Genomic DNA, 20015 nt, shown 5'->3' with positions numbered 1-20015 from the left:
CAACCAGCAAGCCAACCAACCAACCAACCAACAAACAAGCTTAGAAACTGAAAAGACAAGTCAGTCAAACTGTGTCAGTGTGTTTGTGTGCATGTGCACTCAAATCTGCCGTTTGAGCAAACAAATAAGCACGCAATCTCGAACACAAACAATGAAACAACTTGAGTAAACACTAAAACGAACGAACAAAATAAAAACATAAAAATCGTTTAATTTATTTAAAAGAGAACAATAGTAAAAACACTCTAATATGCTGGTTCTCAGGAATGACCCGAGAATGGTGCTAAATCCGTGCATAGAGGATATCTATGAGCTGTCAAAGGGGAGCAATCAAGGCCAAGCAGTAAGGGTTTGCCATGTTTACCTCCCTTGAAAGGTAACTCGTCCAGAATGCCGTTGAGTGCGGTATCGTTGTAGACGACATCCTTACCACACACACTCGTTACATGCTCTTTATTGAGAGATTTGTGTGTGTGTGTGTGTGTGTGTGTGTGTGTGTGTGTGTGTGTGTGTGTGTGTGTGTACACCGGTATACCCACACAACTTGTACTTTATTTATTTGCTCATTAGATTAAATCAGTGTATCAATAATTGTACAAAAAAAGAAATAATAGAAAGAAAGAAAAAAGAAATTGGACATGACTCTACTGGTTCGAACATAATTATGTAATCAACAAAGTGTTCAACATGTACAAAATCATAATGTGGCTTATCACATTTAACGTTTGTGAATGCTTCTAGTGCTCACTGCACTCATAGTTATTGGATTGAATAAATTTAGGCCCCCAAAAAAGACAATATATGTTGGTTTAGTGAACCCGACCGACTTTTTATTTCCCAGCCGACCCCCCAAAAAAGAAGTCATTTCAGTGTGTGTGTGTGTGTGTGTGTGTGTGTGTGTGTGTGTGTGTGACAGTGCCGTGTGTGTGTGTGTGTGTGTGTGTGTCAGTGTATGTGTGTGTTTGTGTGTATGTGCGTGTGTCAGTGTGTTTGTGTGTGCACTCAAATCTGCCCAGGACCACTAAACCCATACAGGTGTGTAGTAGGAAGAGTGGACGTTATCCCCGTATGTCTCAACAACAAAAAAAGTAATTTATTTTCTCCCATTTTTTGGAAGTTTAGTCTGCGGGAAACATTGACACTCTTACTATTAAACTTTGTAACAACTAATATTAACAATACAATTCAAGAGCCGGCTTGGGACAAAATGGTGTTTATGATATTTTTATATTATTATTATGAGGTCAACTAAATTTTTGAGAAAAAAAATGAAAAAAAGCCTATCTATCGACCCTATTTTTGGGGTCACTTAACCCTGAACCAACATTTTTTGTGTGTGCCTTCCCATGTCACCCGATCTTTCCTTGATCTTCTTCCAAAGTGAATGAAAGTAAATTCATTTTTCATCCATAAAATAGTATTGTACTTTCTAGTTATATCTCTTGTTGTTGCTGTTGCTGTTGTTGTTGTTGTTGTTGTTGTTGTTGTTTTTGCTGCTGCTGCTGCTGCTGCTACATGAATGATGCTGCCAGTGTCACCGATTCTTTCCGCTTCCTCTTACACAAAGCGAGAATACCAATTTGGGATTCTGACTCGGATTCTCATTCCAAATGTGGAGGAAGTGCCTGCCCTGCTGGACGTAAAACCAGTGTCAGTTTACTCTTCACAGAATTTGCTCGCGACTAGCAAATGAATTGTTAATGAAAACCATGGTGGACAGGTGAGTAGAGTCTGAATAATATGGACCCATATTCCCTTGTCTAATTACGACGAGAGATACACACATGAAAAGGAAACCGAAAGCAAAACGACATGTTTGCACATCATCTATCAAGTTTACCCGCCATCTCCAGCTTTTCGTGCATGAAGCGGATATCTTGACAAACTCAGAAGAATAGTACAATGTTTTATTGACTTGGTTTTAGAACTAATAAAAAAAAGTACTACTAATTTGTGAAGGAGTATTTTTTTTATAACGTTTATAAAACTCTCCAAACTTTGAAAGTCTGAGCGGAAGCGCCGTGATCGATTGAGCTCAGTGCGCAGACTCAGACAACTTAGCAACCATTGGACTAAACAACATGGCGGCTCAGTAACCACTGAAAAACTTCACCTCGATTTTGCTTTGATGTGAGGTGAATTTACGCGACAGAGACAATGTCGAAGGCGGGGAAACGTGCCAAAAGTGGCACGGCACATCAGGGCGGTGCAAAATGGGAGCTTGCTCTCACTAATGCCAGTTTTGAAGAGGTAACAGTTTTGCATATTCCACAGTAAATTGTGATCTGATCACAATTTTGTTTGGGTATGTTACCACACAGACATCGTTTTCGGATCCATTTCCTGTATGGAAAGATTTCTCTTTTGAAAATCAGAATAATTTTCTCTGTCATCCTGTGGTTACTATTCTGTGTTTCATATTTTGTATTGCACTGTATATTTCCATTGCATCGATGCAAGAGTTCAAAGATACACATGAAAATAAGTGTTTTATATGTGTGTTTTTTCTGTGCACATTATTCTTTGGTGCGCGCACACACACAGCACACACACATGTACACAAACACACACACACACACACACACACACACACACACACACACACACACACACACACACACACACACACACACAGAATCCTGTTTCATGAAATGCTACTCAGAAGTTAAATCCCAAGCGTATCAATACTGTCTTCAACAATAAACACACTTAAGCTTGAACCAAAGAACAACTTCGTTTTAAGTGAGATTCATCACGAAAAAGGAGGATGAAAGTTGATCGTTCATTTCAAGAAAGTTGCTTTTTACATTTAGTCAAGTTATGACTAAATGTTTTAACATCGAGGGGGGAATCGAGACGAGGGTCGTGGTGTATGTGTGTGTCTGTGTGTGTGTGTATGTGTGTAGAGCGATTCAGACTAAACTACTGGACCGATCTTTATGAAATTTGACATGAGAGTTCCTGGGTATGAAATCCCCGAACGTTTTTTTCATTTTTTTGATAAATGTCTTTGATGACGTCATATCCGGCTTTTCGTGAAAGTTGAGGCGGCACTGTCACGCCCTCATTTTTCAACCAAATTGGTTGAAATTTTGGTCAAGTAATCTTCGACGAAGGCCGGACTTCGGTATTGCATTTCAGCTTGGTGGCTTAAAAATTAATTAATGACTTTGGTCATTAAAAATCTGAAAATTGTAAAAAAAAATAAAAATTTATAAAACGATCCAAATTTACGTTCATCTTATTCTCCATCATATTCTGATTCCAAAAACATATAAATATGTTATATTTGGATTAAAAACAAGCTCTGAAAATTAAATATATAAAAATTATTATCAAAATTAAATTGTCGAAATCAATTTAAAAACACTTTCATCTTATTCCTTGTCGGTTCCTGATTCCAAAAACATATAGATATGATATGTTTGGATTAAAAACACGCTCAGAAAGTTAAAACAAAGAGAGGTACAGAAAAGCGTGCTATCCTTCTTAGCGCAACTACTACCCCGCTCTTCTTGTCAATTTCACTGCCTTTGCCATGAGCGGTGGACTGACGATGCTACGAGTATACGGTCTTGCTGAAAAATGGCATTGCGTTCAGTTTCATTCTGTGAGTTCGACAGCTACTTGACTAAATGTTGTATTTTCGCCTTACGCGACTTGTTTATTTTATATGCTTGTTATTCACTAAATTGCCAGGAGATGGTTCCCCGTAACTATCACACAAGGTCATGTTGCACACATGTTGGCTGTAGTTATAACTAAGTAAGAGCTCCTACATCACTTTGTTCTTATTAGATTATTTCAACTGAGTGCCATTTTATTTCATCACAAGAATGGCATCAGCATCTCCTAAAAGAGTCCTATTTAGAATAATACTAAATTAACATCTGTGGACATAAATTTGTACTGTAAAATTAAAAACTAATGCATGTCTTTCTGAACTACCCTGCAGGAAGACTGGAAGCCCAATGTTTCCCTGGTTGTTGGCAACAAGGTTGAAGACTGCAAACACATTGAAATCTTGTCTGCGGCAGTCAACTCTGGCTCCAGACGCCTCTTTACTATAATCTCGAAGGAAAGCTTGTACAATGAAGTAAGTTATGCGCTGTCATGTTTGTTTCTGTTCATCTGTTGGTATGTTTGCTTAGTTTTTTTTGGTGTGTTTTTTCCTGTACGATATATTTTGTGTGTGCATCCATTGTAGTACATGTATCAGTTTTAATTCTTTCTGTCTTTTGTAACCTACCATCTTTGACATTTTCTGTTGTTCACTTCAAAGGTTACATTGGTTTTTAGCACAGGTATGTTGCTAGGATTTTTTTTAATGACAATTGTGCCCAAAAGGACATCAAATTAAAGGTTCGGGAATTTTTGGAATGGTTATAATTATACACTCTTTGGACTTGAGTCACCAATCAGCCATCATGTAAGAAATTCAGCAGTTCTGTTGAAATAATGGTAATGTCTTTGGCGCCTTAAAATATAAATAATGTTTTGTAATTTGACGACTGCTGGCGTAAAGCAACATACCGGTAATACGCAAACAAAGTGTTTTTTTATGGTTCAAAGAGCTGTGCATGGGCGCATTACATTACAAAGTGTAGATTTTTAGTTTGTTTTTGTTAATTATTCAGAGCTCTGACTGCCTGAAAACTCAAGTTTTACCTGAAAATAAATTCACAGGTTTGCTGAAACCAGGAGCAGAGAAATAGCTTTGAGTGCAAATATGCATTGCATGCCCCAAGTTGCAAAATCCAAGATTACACTAACTAATAGACAAGGCATAACCCAAACTCTAAGTTTGACTTTCTGTTCCACTTCTTACCAGGCACGTGAGCTCGGCAACCCCAAGGTCAAGAAACCCAAGGAGGTTCCTCCCTACTACGAGGCGTGTGAGCCGTGTAAACTGTACCTGGATGCCGGAGATGAGGTCCCCCTCCCTCAGCTTGCCAAGCTGATCAAGTTTCGACTCCTGGCTGTCAAGGCTGCCGATCTCAAGCGTAGAGAGGTAGACAAAAAGGTGAGAATTATAGATTTCTCTTGTTCACTTTCAAAGGTTACATTGGTTTCTAGCACAGGTATGTTATGTTGTTAGGAATTTTTCTTTTGAAAATGTTGCCAAAATGGACATCAAATTAAAGTTTCAGCAATTTTTGGAAGTTTTATTGTTATACACTCCTTGGACTTGAGTCACCAATCCCCCAACATTTTGTTTGTTTGTTTGTTTGCTTAACGCCCAGCCGACCACGAAGGGCCATATCAGGGCGGATCCCCCAACATGATAGATTGTTTTTCTGGGATGTTTTGTTGTTCAGCTGAATGTATGCATGCATTCCAACATTTTCAGTTTAAAGTTTGCCTGTTTGGTACCTTGGACTGTGAAGTGTACATGTAACTGAAAGCTCAGTTGGTAGAGCACTGGACTTGTGATCGGAAGGTCGCAGGTTCGAATTCGGGCCGGGACGGACACGGGTCAACTTTATGTGCAGACCCAGAGACGGAAGCCATGTCCCAACCCCGTGTCATCACAATGGCACGTAAAAGACCTTGGTCATTCTGCCATAAGTGCAGGTGGCTGAATACACCTAAACACGCAGACACCTGGGTAGCGCGACTCCGTTGCTGCTAGCTTTCCACTGGGAGGAAGCGACCCGAATTTCCCAGCGATGGGACAATAAAGTAATGAAAATGAAAATGAAATGAAATGAAAAGGAAAAGTGAGGATGTGTGTGAACTTGTGTGTGCATGCCCACACGGGTGAGGAAATTGTTTCTGTGCTGCTTGCGTTGTGTAACTGTGGTATAAAAAAAGAGAGAGAGAAAGGTAGGGAGAAAAGTTGTTGCAGGATAGATTGCTGGTGTGAGAAAAATACAGCGTGTCCACATGTACCGTGTGTGTGGAATTTTCAAAGACTGAAAGGGCGTACACCAGCATATATACACTGTAAAATTCTTCTTTTTCTCCTTCAGGCTGCCCTGGATAAGGAAAAAGCAAAGAAGGACAAGGCAGCGGGCAAAGATCCTCGCGCAAAATCACCGAATAAGAAAGGTGGTGGAAAGAAGACTCCAGAGCCTCAGGCTGCTAAGGAAGGAAGCAAACTGAAGAAAAGAGGAGATTGTGATGCTGAGAACAAATTCATTGGTGAGGAAACTGTTTGGAAAATAATGACTCTTGCGGGTTTAGTATATATACACATGATACATGTGGTTTTGATATTAGCAGTACAGGCCAGATTTTCAGTATAACTACAGTGGAGTCCAGGTATAACGAACCTGGGTATAACGAAATCCCGCTTTTAACGAACTGCCATTGATTTCCCGGCAGCCTTCTATTTCTTACTTGTTACTTTCCGGCCACAACGAACTTTTTGAACTCATTTGCATAACGAACCCCTCTTATAACAAACACGTTTTCATCGCCCCAGAGCCGTTTTGTCTCTAAAAGTCACAAGGCTACAACAAACTGATGTCAATAACTGTCTCCAAAGACAAAAATACACAAACGCAAGTGCACATCGCGTGATGAGCGAACTCTGAGCGAACTCTGAACAAACAGCGGGAGGTGCACGGAACAGCCACCGCCGCTGTGTTTTCACTATTCCAATCAGCTGCTAAGCTATGACTGTGCTCTGAAAAGTCACAAGGCTACAACGATCTGATCTGCGATCAAAGGCAGGTCCATTGTGATAGCTGGGTGGCCTTGTTTATAGACACTGTGACCTTCTTCCCAGGGGTCATTGACCCAGTTTTAGCTATGAGAGGTGGTTCCCCTTTATGAGAGGAAACACTTCCTGCACCCGGGTCACTCCCGGGTCACTGACTGAGTTTAACCTATGGGGAGTTTAATCTTTGATGTCTTGAGAGGAAACTTGGCCAGGGTAGTACATGCACCAGAACTCGTGGACACCATGAAATCGGAGATTGATCAGAATGTACATATGTACATGCTTTTACATGACTTTTAAAATTTTACTTCTAAAATTGTGACAGTAAAGTGAACATTTGAACTATGCCTCTATGGATTATATTATGAAGCTGTTGAAAACATGCAGAGATTGTACTCTCCAAGGAAAGATCGATGGTACGATCCATTGAAGGTGAGTGGGAAAACTTGTCTTAAGGCCATTTAGGGTTGAAAACTCTACAGCGATTTACTGATATAACGAACTAAAATGTATCTCCCTTGAGATTCGTTGTACCCGGACTCCACTGTATAAGCCTTGTCTGTTAGATTTAATTTAATCTAAACGGTCTTGGTATTATTATTTTCAAGTTTATTTTATGTGAGATTGTGTTGTGAAAATGAGGGTTGGGATCTAAAAACATGTGAATTTTGGATCCTTGCAAAAATGAAGAGTTGCCTTTTCAGGTGACTGCATTCAAGTGTTCCAACTCCAAGAAAACATGTAGTAAAATATGTGACTGAAGTCTGACGATTGTCAATTGAACTCTGAGTAAAAGTGTTGAATAGGGTATATATATATATATACGAGGTATGATCCAAACAAAATGATCAAACCCCGATTATACAAGTCTCAGGCCACTGATCATAAAAAGTAATATATCATTTGAAAGGCCAAACATTTAACTGGTATACCTCCAAAAGATAACGTCATTTGGTTACTACGTCATAAATGACGAGGTTTTAAAATACGTCACTTTTGGGTTGTGCTTCAAAACGGGGTCTTTTGTCAAGCACCATGAAAATCTTCACTTCTTTGAAATAATAATAATAATAATAATAAATAACTTTTCTATAGCGCGAGTCCCATCAATTGGCTCCAGGCGCTTTACAAATTCATTATAGAATAAACTAGCACAAATCAACAAGCATACAAAACATACATTTAACTGAGACATAACACCAAGAACCCAAGCACTAAGCAAAAACTTTGCGTACAATGTTTGAAGAGTGTAGCTGGGTAATGGTACAACGAAAATGTCTACAAAGCTGAAGAATGTTACATGAATCAAAGCTGTTCCATATTCGACAATCTGACAAAAGAAAAGGGAAATCAAAACTGGGGAAAAGGGGAATAACTCTGACAAGCCAAAAAGACTTCCGAAGAGCGCTTTAAACGAGAATAATGTAGCTGCTGTATCAAAATTTAAGAACTCAGATTAAAAAGTGTACATGCGGGTATAAAGAGCAAAACTTCAACTTTCATATGGAACAATCCAGAGAGTTCTACTCGATGATCTTCCGCTTCAAAAGCTGGCCGCAAAATGGGTGCCTCATTAGTTGACAGGGGAACGGGAGCATCAGGGTCCTCTCGCACGCGATCTGCTCAACCGTTGTGAACCCAGTAGACCCAAATTTGTTATTACTGTAATCACCGATTATGAGACTTTGGTTTCCTTCTGCTTTAGTGCCAGAAAACACAGAAACAAAGCGTGTCTAGACCAAAATGACGAGATGCATCAAATTTGTAAGTGAGGTTTCAAATCAGAAACAGGGTTATTCGCAGTATTTTTCAACCACGAAGATCCCGTTGCTGTCGATATTCTGTCTACTGACAGCACTGTCTTCTTCTTCTTCTTTGTTGATGGGCTTAGACTCCCACGTTCACTCATGTTTTTTGCACGAGTGGAATTTTACGTGTATGACCGTTTTTACCCCGCCATTTAGGCAGCCATACGCCGATTTCGGGGGAGGCATGCTGGGTATTTTCGAGTTTCTATAACCCACCGAACTCTGACATGGATTACAGGATCTTTTCCCTGCGCACTTGGTCTTGTGCTTGCATGTACACACGAAGGGGGTTAAGTCACTAGCAGGTCTGCACATAAGTTGACCTGGGAAATCGAAAAAATCTCCACTCTTAACCCACCAGGCGGCAGCGACCGGGATTCGAACTCACGACCCCCCGATTAGGAGGCCGACGTCTTGCCACTGCGCCCGTCTGACAGCACTGTCATTGTCACATACTATGCAGAAACCGTTTTACCCAAACTTATTCACGAGTTTGGCAGTCAGCGACCAAACTGCGAAACCCAGACTGCCCTTCTCCTTCATGAAAATGTCAGTCTCCACAAAAGGAGGGCCGTAACTCCATTCCTTAAAGACCAAATGATCCCATTTTTGCCTCACATATTCTTCAGACCTGTTTCAATCAATCAATCAATATGAGGCTTATATCGCGCGTATTCCGTGGGTACAGTTCTAAGCGCAGGGATTTTTTTAATTTTTTTATTTTTAATTTTTATTTTATGCAATTTATATTGCGCACATATTCAAGGCGCAGGGATTTATTTATGCCGTGTGAGATGGAATTTTTTTACACAATACATCACGCATTCACATCGGCCAGCAGATTGCAGCCATTTCGGCGCATATCCTACTTTTCACGGCCTATTATTCCAAGTCACACGGGTATTTTGGTGGACATTTTTATCTATGCCTATACAATTTTGCCAGGAAAGACCCTTTTGTCAATCGTGGGATCTTTAACGTGCACACCCCAATGTAGTGTACACGAAGGGACCTCGGTTTTTCGTCTCATCCGAAAGACTGTCACTTTACTTGAACCCACCACCTAGGTTAGGAAAGGGGGGAGAAAATTACTAACGCTCTGACCCAGGGTTGAACTTGCAACCTCTCGCTTCCGAGCGCAAGTGCGTTACCACTCGGCCACCCAGTCCAGAACTGTTTACACCCCTTGAGATTGCTGAACATACCCTCTTTGAACAGACTTTTTGCCAACAAGTTTCACTGCACCCAGGACCTACAAAAAAGCCGTCAAATCAGAGCTGATAAGCAACCCCAAATAAGGCCACCTTAAGGCCTCTTCTGATTGGCTTAGACACTTGTGACTCTGCATCGATGTCGGAGGAGAGTACTTCTAATGACTGCTGTAATTTAGGCCTGGAGATACGCCAAACGGTCTCTGCGAAAATCACATTTGATCATTTTGTTTGGATCATACCTCGTACTATGATTTCGTAGAGGAGTAACTTCTCTTGTAAAGTCTGCCAAATTGAGTGTCCATATAATTATTTTATCAAACATGTTTCTTGAAGGCCGGGTCAAAACAACACAAAAGTTCTATGGTCAGGAAAAAACTGGGAATGGGAAACATTGACTTTTTGTTGTTGGCCTTATGCAGATGATGAGCCAGACGATGGAGCACAGCACTACATCCTGCTGGTGGGACTCAACCACCCCCATCTGCTGCAGCACCTGGCTGAGGTTGGCATCGCCGTCGACTGCATCATACGCATCTCTTCCCAGGACTACTCGCGCTTCGCTCCCCCTTCCCCTGACCCCAACGCCCCTGAGAAGGATGAGAAAGCTCTAGGTAATATGGAGACTGCTTCGGCGGTGTAACCTTTTTTCTTTTTTTGTGTGTGCAGAGGTTATACAGTGGAACCCCCCTTTTAAGACCTCAAAAAATCTGACAAAATCATATTTTAACAAGTCGCGTAAGGCGAAATTACTACATTTAGTCAAGCTGTGGAACTCACAGAATGACACTGAACGTAGTCCGCCGCAAGTGCAAAAGGCAGTGAAAGTGACGAGCCTGTTTGGCGCGGTAGCGGTTGTGCTGTGCTTCATAGCACGCTTTACTGTACCTCTCTTCGTTTTAACTTTCTGAGCGTGTTTTTAATCCAAACATATCATATCTATATGTTTTTGGAATCAGGAACCCACAAGCAATAAGATGAAATTGTTTTTAAAACGATTTCGGAAATTTAATTTTAATCATAATTTTTATATTTTTAATTTTCAGAGCTTGTTTTTAATCCAAATATAACATATTTATATGTTTTTGGAATCAGAAAATGATGAAGAATAAGATGAACGTAAATTTGGATCGTTTTATAAAAAAATAATTTTAATTACAATTTTCAGATTTTTAATGACCAAAGTCATTAATTAATTTGTAAGCCTCCATGCTGAAATGCAATACTGAAGTCCGGCCTTCGTCGAAGATTGCTTGGCCAAAATTTCAATCAATTTGATTGAAAATTGAGGGTGTGACAGTGCCGCCTCAACTTTTACAAAAAGCCGGATATGATGTCATAAAATACATTTATCGAAAAAATGAAAAAAACATCTGGGGATATCATACCCAGGAACTCTCATGTAAAATTTCATAAAGATCGGTCCAGTAGTTTACTCTGAATCGCTCTACACACGCACACGCACAGACACACACACACACACACACACACATACACCACGACCCTCGTCTCGATTCCCCCTCTATGTTAAAACATTTAGTCAAAACTTGACTAAATGTAAAAAGGAGGAAGTCTTAAAATGGGGGTAAAGATACAGAGGTTATGAATAGAAAGTCTAAGAAAACAGGGTCTTAAAAGGGCGGAAGTCTTAAATTCCGGGATCTGAAAAGAGGGGTTCCACAGTAGAGGTTGTACGGCCTAATTTGTGTTAACAAAAATTCTTTAAGGGTTAGGATTCTTATATTGGGCACACAAAAAAAAAAAAATAGGTGTGGTTAAGGTAACATAGCCAAAAAAAATTAGGGTAGGAAGGTAGGCAATCACTTTTTTTTCCAATGTGTACAAATTAAACCTACTTGACAGGGAAATAAGTGTGCAACTCGAGCGCTTTCGCTTTCATTGCGTTTTCTGCACTCGTTTTTGTTTTTGTTTTGTTTTTGTTGTGACAAATGTAATAAAAAGTTAAAGGGTCGGCCCCTAAAAATAGGGTAGGTCGGGTTACCGTAACCACACCTATTTTTACACCCCCGGTATAGGGGTGTGTATAGGATTCGGTCGATGTGTTTGTTTGTTTGTTTGTTTGTGTGTTTGTGTTCGCATATAGATCTCAAGAATGAACGGACCGATTGTCACCAAACTTGGTGAACAGGTTCTATATATTCCTGAGACGGTCCTTACAAAAATTGGGACCAGTCAAACACACGGTTAGGGAGTTATTGGTGGATTAAGATTCTACAAGGACTTATAGAGGGACATATTAATGGTCAAAGGGAAATAACCTTCTCAGTTGGTGGCAGTGAGAATGGTTATTTCCCTTTGACCAACGGGGGTGTTTTTTCTACCTCGGAGGAATTTCTTGTTTTGTTAGGCCTTGTGTTTAAATAGTGACAGTACAGTCAAACCTGCCCTGGTGACCACCTCTTGATACTGACCAACCTGCCCATTGCAAGCTTTTTCTTCTTCTTCTTTTGCGTTCATGGGCTGAAACTCCCACGTACACGTGTTTTTTGCACGAGTGGTTTTTTTTTTACGTGTGTGATCGTTTTTAACCCGCCCTTTAGGCAGCCATATGCTGCATTACGACCATCCGAAAGGATTTCATACAGGGCTGTTTCCAACATTAGTTACCTTTCCATAACAACCCCTTGTCTATAACTTTAAGGACCACTTTTGGTTGGTCTATTCGGTGGTCTTATGGACAGGTTCGACTATACTAATACTTCAATGTGTATAGTGACGTATTCACAGAGAAACAGTCAGAGAGACTAAAAGTTAATCATGGATTGAGTTAGGAGATGGCTTCTCGTTTTATACTGCAATCCATACATAGAGTAATGTATCGATTGGACATTGGATTTCCCTTGTTTGAGCCAAGAGGCCCCACAAAACTTCATATTTGGGCGTTTCAGGTTGACCGAAACTTTAAAGGAACTACAAAATACACGTCATGTGTTTGATTGCATGTGTGCGTGCTGTTCAATGTCAAAACAACAACAAAGTCAGTACATGACGTGTGTTTTGTAGTTCCTTTGAAGTTACGGTCAACCTGAAACGCCCAAATATGAAGCTTATGTGTTTGATTGCATGTGTCTGTGTGCTCGTTCAATCGTCAAAACAACAACAAAGTCATAGTACCTGAAAGGAATTCGATCGATACATAAATGTTATTTGCGTTTTTGACCAAAATATGACATTTTACACAGATTGAGACAGTCATTGTTCTCCGAGACCGCGCTAGCAAATAACGTATATTGTTTACTCTGACTGCAGTGGTACAATTGCTGAGTTTGAAAGAAAAAGAGTAAAGTGGAAATCCCCCTTACCGACCCACCTTTTTACGAGTATTCCCTTTTTACGACAGATTTTGCCACCACGGATGCATTTTACTATATAATGAACCCCCAGTGGACAACTCACCCAAAAATGCGACGTACCACCAAGCTTTTTGGGATGATTTACGACTTTCGCGCATTTTTTGAGCAGACAAAAACACAACATGGCGGCTCTCGTTCGTCCAACTATCGCGAGACAGAAGAAAGAAGAAGAAAATCTTGCGCAAGTGAGATCCAAAAACATCCAGTTTTACTCTCTACGTGGCTATCTTGTCAGTTTTCCGACAACTTGTTGACAAAGGAAGATAGGCGAAAGAAACAGAAAAGCGCTGGCTCTTGAGAAGGGAGCTAAAGTTATCGAGCTAAATGGCAATCGCCACTACCTTAGGAGTCAGTGAGACGCAAATCCAGTGTATCATCCAGGATAAGGACTCTGTGTTGTCGAGATGGCAAGAAGGATAGCAAAACGAAAGTACGCAAAGAGAGGTGCCTGTATGGAGACCTCAAGGGTCGTGTATGGAACTGGTTTAGCGATGCAAGGTGAAGAAACATTCCTGTGAGCGGAAAGATTAATCAGGAGAAAGTCGTTATGCTTTCTGTCGAGTTGGGACATTCGGATTTCACTGGTTGGTTAGTGACACACCACAATGTCAAATGTGCTTCACTCAGCGGGGAGGGAGCATTACGCCATTACTAAATTTTCTTGTGAAATTTGAGTTTAAGTTGTTCTGCTGTAATGTGTGGGTGTGAGTGTTGAATCATGACAGTAAACTGAAACTGTGTGTGTACGTTTGTGTGTAAACATGACAGCTAGCGACACTGCAACCAAGTTCATGACCGTCCCAAAACTCAAAGTCAAATTGCAAATTTATAGTTAACACTGACAACTGAGTTACTTTAAGTGATTTTAACACATTTTAAAAATTTATTCATATTTTTTTGTCTTCTCTAGCTGGAATTCAGCTTCTTTCTCCAAACCATGCTGGTAAAAACACTTGCATGGACCTGTACAATGTTATTTTTCGTAAATATCCTGGGCTTAGTCAAGAACAGGTCTACCCCTATTTTAAGACCCCCCCCTTTTTTTTAAGACTTTAAGACTTTATTTTCATGATTTTTTCAAAGTCGTAAATGGGGGGTTCAACTGTAGACAGATTTATAAATCTGTCAGTTATTTTTCTAAAGAAATCAAAATTAGTCATCATTAACTTTAGGGGATGGCAAAATGTAAGTTCTGTAAATATGTAAGATCAATAGCAGGTCTTACAAGCCACAGAGAAAAAACTTCTGTGTTACAACAACTTGTGTTTTTTTCTTTACAGCCTATAACCATTATGTCGGGTTCTATTTCTCTGACAATGATGCAGGTGAATTATTTGCCCAAAATTCTTTCATCCTTCATTTTTTCCTCAAGTAGAAGTTTTTTTTAATAGATAGCTTTAACCTTGTACAGTATTTCAAGTATATGTTCAACTTCCCAGCTGCTATGCCTGTGAAACTTGCTCTTTGTGTTGTTGAGTTTTGAGGTCGTTGAGAGAAAAAAGAAGAAAGAGAATTATAGTTTGACCTGCTTTACTGGCGCTTCTGCAGGTGCTAAATCTCCCACAAAACTTGGAGGAATCTTAGGTATCTGGGTTCATTTACTATTTCGTTGAGTTTTAACACAGTTCAGTGTTTGTTTTGTTGCATTTGATTCCAGGAGTGTGACAATGTTTGTCTGATTTAGCATGTTTTAGTTTCAGAGCTGCATTTGACATTTCTTATAAGTTTTGTTACTGAAACTTTTGATTGTATTTTGTTTCCATCTATTCCTGATGTTTTATTTGTTGGTGTTGTATGAAAGAGGGAAAGTCCCAAAAATGAATTTTTAAATTTTGTTTATTTCATTTAATAATAATAATAATAATAATAATAATAACTGGATATTTTTAAGTGCCTAACCCTATGGCTCTAGGCCCTTTACAGAATGCCGTGTGAGATGGAATTTTTTGAGCCAGTAGATCGCTGCCATTTTGGCGCATATTTACCTTTCAAGGGCCTATTATTCCATTTAGTCACACGGGTATTTGGTGGACATTTTTATCTTAAGCGAAAGACACAGACATGTTATCTTAAGCCTAAACAATTTTGCCAGGAAAGACCCTTTTGTCAATCGTGGGATCTTTAACGTGCACACGCCAATGTATTTGATTTGCATTCTTTAAACATTGAAGAGGTGCCAAACTATTTGATTTGCTTTTTTTGTTTTGTTATTCATTTATTTCTATTATTTTTATCCCCATCAATACTGAGTTCAAGCCATTATTTTTTGGGTCAATATTTAGCTTTATTTGAAAAAGGCAGTGCAAAAATAAAAGACAGTTTCTATTAAATAAGGTTGGGCACTTTTGTGCTGAAACTGATGCAGGGACTAGAATTTGGAGCAGACGAAAACACAACATGGCGGCTCTCGTTCGTCCAACTTTCGCAAGACAGAAGAAAGAAGAAAAACAATCTTGTGCGAGCGAGATCCAAAAACAAAAACATTGTTGTTGGTACCAGACTGGCAGGTTAAATTCATGCAGACGTCCACTTGCTTGTTCTTGTTACTTTTTTGGTTTACTCTTTCACTGTTCCTGACATTTATTTTACTTGTTTTATATTTACTTTTTAAACTTTCAGATAGCAGTAGCAAAGTTAGTTGGTTCAGGGTTTACTTGTGTTTTAATGAAGTTTGAAGTATTGGCTTTGTAAATTCACTAAGTGAGGGGCAAAGAAATATGCCCTGTCTGAATAACAAGCTCAACAGTTCGATTTAGTGATTTACATATAGTCTGACGGTTAAATGTCATAAAACTTTGTAGGTGTAACTGGGTGATGTCATTTGTGATGAACAGTTCTTTTTTTTTAACATTTGTTGGAATTGTCTAATGGCATGGGGAAAAATAACAAGAGAAAGATTTTACTGCTACCTGTTGCAGGAGAGCATTGAAAGGGCAATGATGAGACACACACAGACTCACGCACACATACACTCTCTCTCTCTCTCTCTCTCTCTCTCTCTCTCTCTCTCTCTCTCTCTCTCTCTCTCTCTCTCTCTCTCTCTCTCTCTCTCTCTCTCTCTCTCTCTCTCTCTCTCTCTCTCTCTCTCTCTCTCTCTGTGCTGCTTTGTTCTCAAAACTCTTTTTCACTTCCGCAGGAGAAGGAAGTGAAAGACTTTTTACGCGACGCCATTATTCAAGTTATAACATCATTTCAAACTTTGTTTGGCTAGTTAAATTTTTCTTCGAAAGAATGGGTAAAAACAAGATGTCTTGGTTTTTTTTCCAATCAATATTGTATGTCTTTAAAGGGATCCGACGCCGATCAATGCACAGCGTAGTGACGATTGCGAACAAGTTCCGTAACTCTTATCTTCCGGGCCTTACCTCCCCCTGTTTTCATGATCCCCTAAAACAAATGCGTTTGCTTGCCCTCGTGTCCTTCGTCTTTTTCTTTTGCTCCTGTGTCAAACCTACAATAACGTCACGGAACACGTAAAAGTCAGTCCATGTTTCTGGTCCAAGACGTTCCACCTATTACAAGTCTCGGTCACTATGCTTGCCAAGAATCTTTCATTCTTTGTGCGTGGTTGTGAGTGCGTGTTCGTTTCTGTGTTTGCAGGTGTGTGTGTGTGTGTGTGTGTGTGTGTGTGTGTGTGTGTGTAATAATTACATGTGATGAGCGTATCTTTTATGATTTTCAACAACAGAATTTCTATATCAAAGTTTTAAAACGAATAACGTTTTTTTTCGTTGTTCTCATTAGTTTATAGACATAGCATCGACAACCAATTACAATTTCTGAAACTGTTCTTTACAGTCCAAAGTAATAACAACTGCTCGCAAACATTATGTGTGGATGACAATTACACGACAGTGAAGATTGTTTGTTCAGTTTATCCTAAGTTCGGGCGAATATAGCAAACACAAAAAGAGAATATTTTATGAAGGCGACATTACGCCTGCTACCAGATGTTGCTATGTTGTGATTGAAAAGGCTGTTCTTTGTTATTCGTACACAAATCCAAATCGGGTCAAATATGTATATGAAATAATATGTATTGATTGATTGATTGTATTTCTTTCTTCTTGGCTTATTATATATGGCTTACATCTCTTCCAAAGATGTTCCCTCACCCGAGAGAGAGAGAGAGAGAGAGAGAGAGAGAGAGAGAGAGAGAGAGAGAGAGAGAGAGATCAAATCAAATCAAATCAAATCAAATTTTATTTTAATCAAATCAAATCAAATTTTATTTTACGAGGGTTGTGGCATAAGCAATATAAACGAGCTTCTTTTCAACCAGCCCTCGCCCAGAGAGGGACTATTCTAATCTTGAATACATATATATATATATATATATATATATATATATATATATATATATACAGGAGAGAGAGAGAGAGAGAGAGAGAGAGAGAGAGAGAGAGAGAGAGAGAGAGAGAGAGAGAGAGAGAGAGAGAGAGAGAGAGAGAGAGAGAGAGACTTATTATGCAAATTTAAAACGGATATAAATGGACTGGGTTTTCCACCCAACGATTATTATCAGAAACGAGCGTGTGTGTGTGTGTGTGTGTGTGTGTGAGCGTGTGCGTGTGTGTGTGTGAATCGTATGTCTTTAAAACAAAAAATACATCACAGTGACTAAGAATTACTCAATATCGCATGTCTTTCAAACACAAAATACATCACACTGACTAAGAATTACTCAATACCGTTTGTCTTTTAAAAAAACAACAACATTACATTGACTAAGAATTACTCGATATTGTAATTGTCTTTAAAACACAAAATACATCACACTGACTATAAGAATTAAAACACACAATACATCACACTGACAACTTTAATTAAAATAACTTAACTTAATTTTTTTTAAACTTAATTCAACTGAAAAACCTAAATTAACCTAACTTAACTTTCTCCTGTTATCCACAACAGCGGCAGAAGAGGCAGCCAAGGAAGAGCGTAAGAAGCTGGCACGGGATCTGCAAGTGTTCTGGCGTGACCTCCTCCTTCTACTCCGCAACAACCCAGACTCTTCCCGCCTGCACGACATCGCCAGACTGGATTACGAGATCAAGAACCTTCTGCTCCCTACCAACTTTGACGACGTCGAGCAGAAGGTACAAGCTGTAATTAAAGCCGGTCCTTAATCAAGCCCAAAGTCGACTTCCCAAAGCTTTTTACAAAAAAAACTCAGTGCAAAAGCTTTGTGCGGCCAGCTTTGTGAAGTCTACTTCGGGTAGTCAACTTTGCCCAGTTTAAGGACAGGCTAGAAGACTTTAACTTAAGCTGTAGTTTAAGGCTTTAAGTTTATGGCTACAGTGGAATTGATCATTGAGAATAAAAAATAAATCAAGGTCTTAGAATCAAAAGAGTATTAAAATGGAGGTAAATTTGCAGAGATCAATTGAATAGACAGTCTGGAAAAATCCGGGATTGTAAGTTGGGGGGGGGGGGGGGGGGGGGGGTCTGAAATTAAGAAGAGGGGGTGGTAGTGTCTTCAAGTTCTAAGGGGGAAATTCACTGTGGTGTGAGGGGTTATAATTGTGTCAGTCCGTCTCAAGACAGGAATGCTGGTAACGTAACAGTTATGAGTTGTCTATATAATTGTGAATTAGAATTTAAACTTCACAGGAAAGGGACTGTATGCATAAACAAAAACAATCAGTGAGTTCGGAATTTGAAGTTAGGCCTGGTGAGTGTTTACAGGTCAATATGTCACCGTATCAGAGTTCACCGAGTGGATTTCACAATAGTTCCACTACAGCGCCGTATCACATACAGTGGAACCCCCTTTTAAGACCTTCAAAAAATCAGGTCTTAAAAAGGAGGGAGTCTTAAAATGGAGTTAAATGTACAGAGGTTAATGAACAGAAAATCTGAAAAATATCAGGTCTTAAAAAGGAGGGAGTCTTAAAATGGAGTTAAATGTCCAGAGGTTATGAACAGAAAATCTGAAAAAATCAGGTCTTAAAAAAGGGAAAGTCTTAAATTGGGGGGTCTAAAGGGGGGGGGGGGGGAGGGGGTTGAACTGTACTGTGAAATCCACCTTTTAAAGGTCCTTGTCTACATTTTTATACCGAAATCGCCATTTGACCATTAAAATGCACAGTCTATTATCTACAAATATTAACAATACACCCCCTTTCGATCAGGAAAGACGAAGCCAGTGTAGCCGTTTGAAAATTCATTGTAGTATTCCAGCGTAGTACTCATAGTAGGATATCCTTATTTGCAAAATGCCAAGCGCAAAACTCCTCTCAAATCCCGTGCATTTCGTGCGTTTAAAAAAAAGCGTGGACAGCGCTCCAGTGTCAAACTTGTTGCTGCACTTGTTTGGGCGTGGCTTTAAGCATAGTGACATGAATTTGATTGGTCAGTATTTTTAGGCAAAGCACATGTTCTCAGCAAACAGAAAACAAAATATTGGAAGCGTGAGTCACGCTACCCAAAAATAAAATATTTTTGTACATATATTTTTTTTTCTATAACTTTTTTCCCCATGGTTCATTCATCATGTGACATAACTTTTTAGCGAAATCTAACCATACGATTATTGGAAAAAAGCAAAAATGTAGACGACCACCTTTAAGACCTGATTCAAGACCTCTTGCTTTTTAGGACCATGCTTTCTCAGATTTTCTGTTCATAATTAACCTCTAAATTAACACTGTTTTAAGACCTGATTTTCTCAGATTTGTGGAGGTATTATTATTAAAAAAAAAGGGGGGGGGGGGGGATTCCACTATAATCTTCTCATCGGCTCTTTTTTACATTTAGTCAAGTGTTGACTAAAAAACGACGTTAAACACCAAATAAAGAAAGAAAGAAAGAAAGTGTTGACTAAATGTTTTAACATGCATAGAGGGGGAATCGACATGAGGGTCGTGACCGTGTGTGTGTGTGTGTGTGTGTGTGTGTGTAGAGCGATTCAGAGTAAACTACGAGACCGATCTTTATGAAATTTTACATG

General features: G+C 39.4%; 1 protein-coding gene across 1 annotated transcript in view; it reads left to right on the top strand.

Annotated features, from left to right (window-relative positions):
* Positions 1-2075: 2075 nt before the first annotated feature.
* Positions 2076-20015, top strand: part of LOC138955896 (sperm-associated antigen 17-like) — a gene marked incomplete at its 3' end in the record, with an annotated part of 106398 nt that continues 88458 nt past the window's right edge. The window contains 8 exon segments of the mRNA XM_070327404.1: positions 2076-2250; positions 3956-4096; positions 4832-5023; positions 5973-6144; positions 10109-10300; positions 13971-14003; positions 14609-14644; positions 17978-18162. Coding sequence (XP_070183505.1) covers positions 2158-2250; positions 3956-4096; positions 4832-5023; positions 5973-6144; positions 10109-10300; positions 13971-14003; positions 14609-14644; positions 17978-18162 — 1044 coding nt within the window.

The sequence above is a fragment of the Littorina saxatilis genome, unplaced genomic scaffold (genome assembly GCF_037325665.1).
Source record: "Littorina saxatilis isolate snail1 unplaced genomic scaffold, US_GU_Lsax_2.0 scaffold_395, whole genome shotgun sequence".
NCBI lineage: Eukaryota > Metazoa > Mollusca > Gastropoda > Littorinimorpha > Littorinidae > Littorina > Littorina saxatilis.
This window is presented reverse-complemented; position numbering and strand designations above follow the sequence as displayed.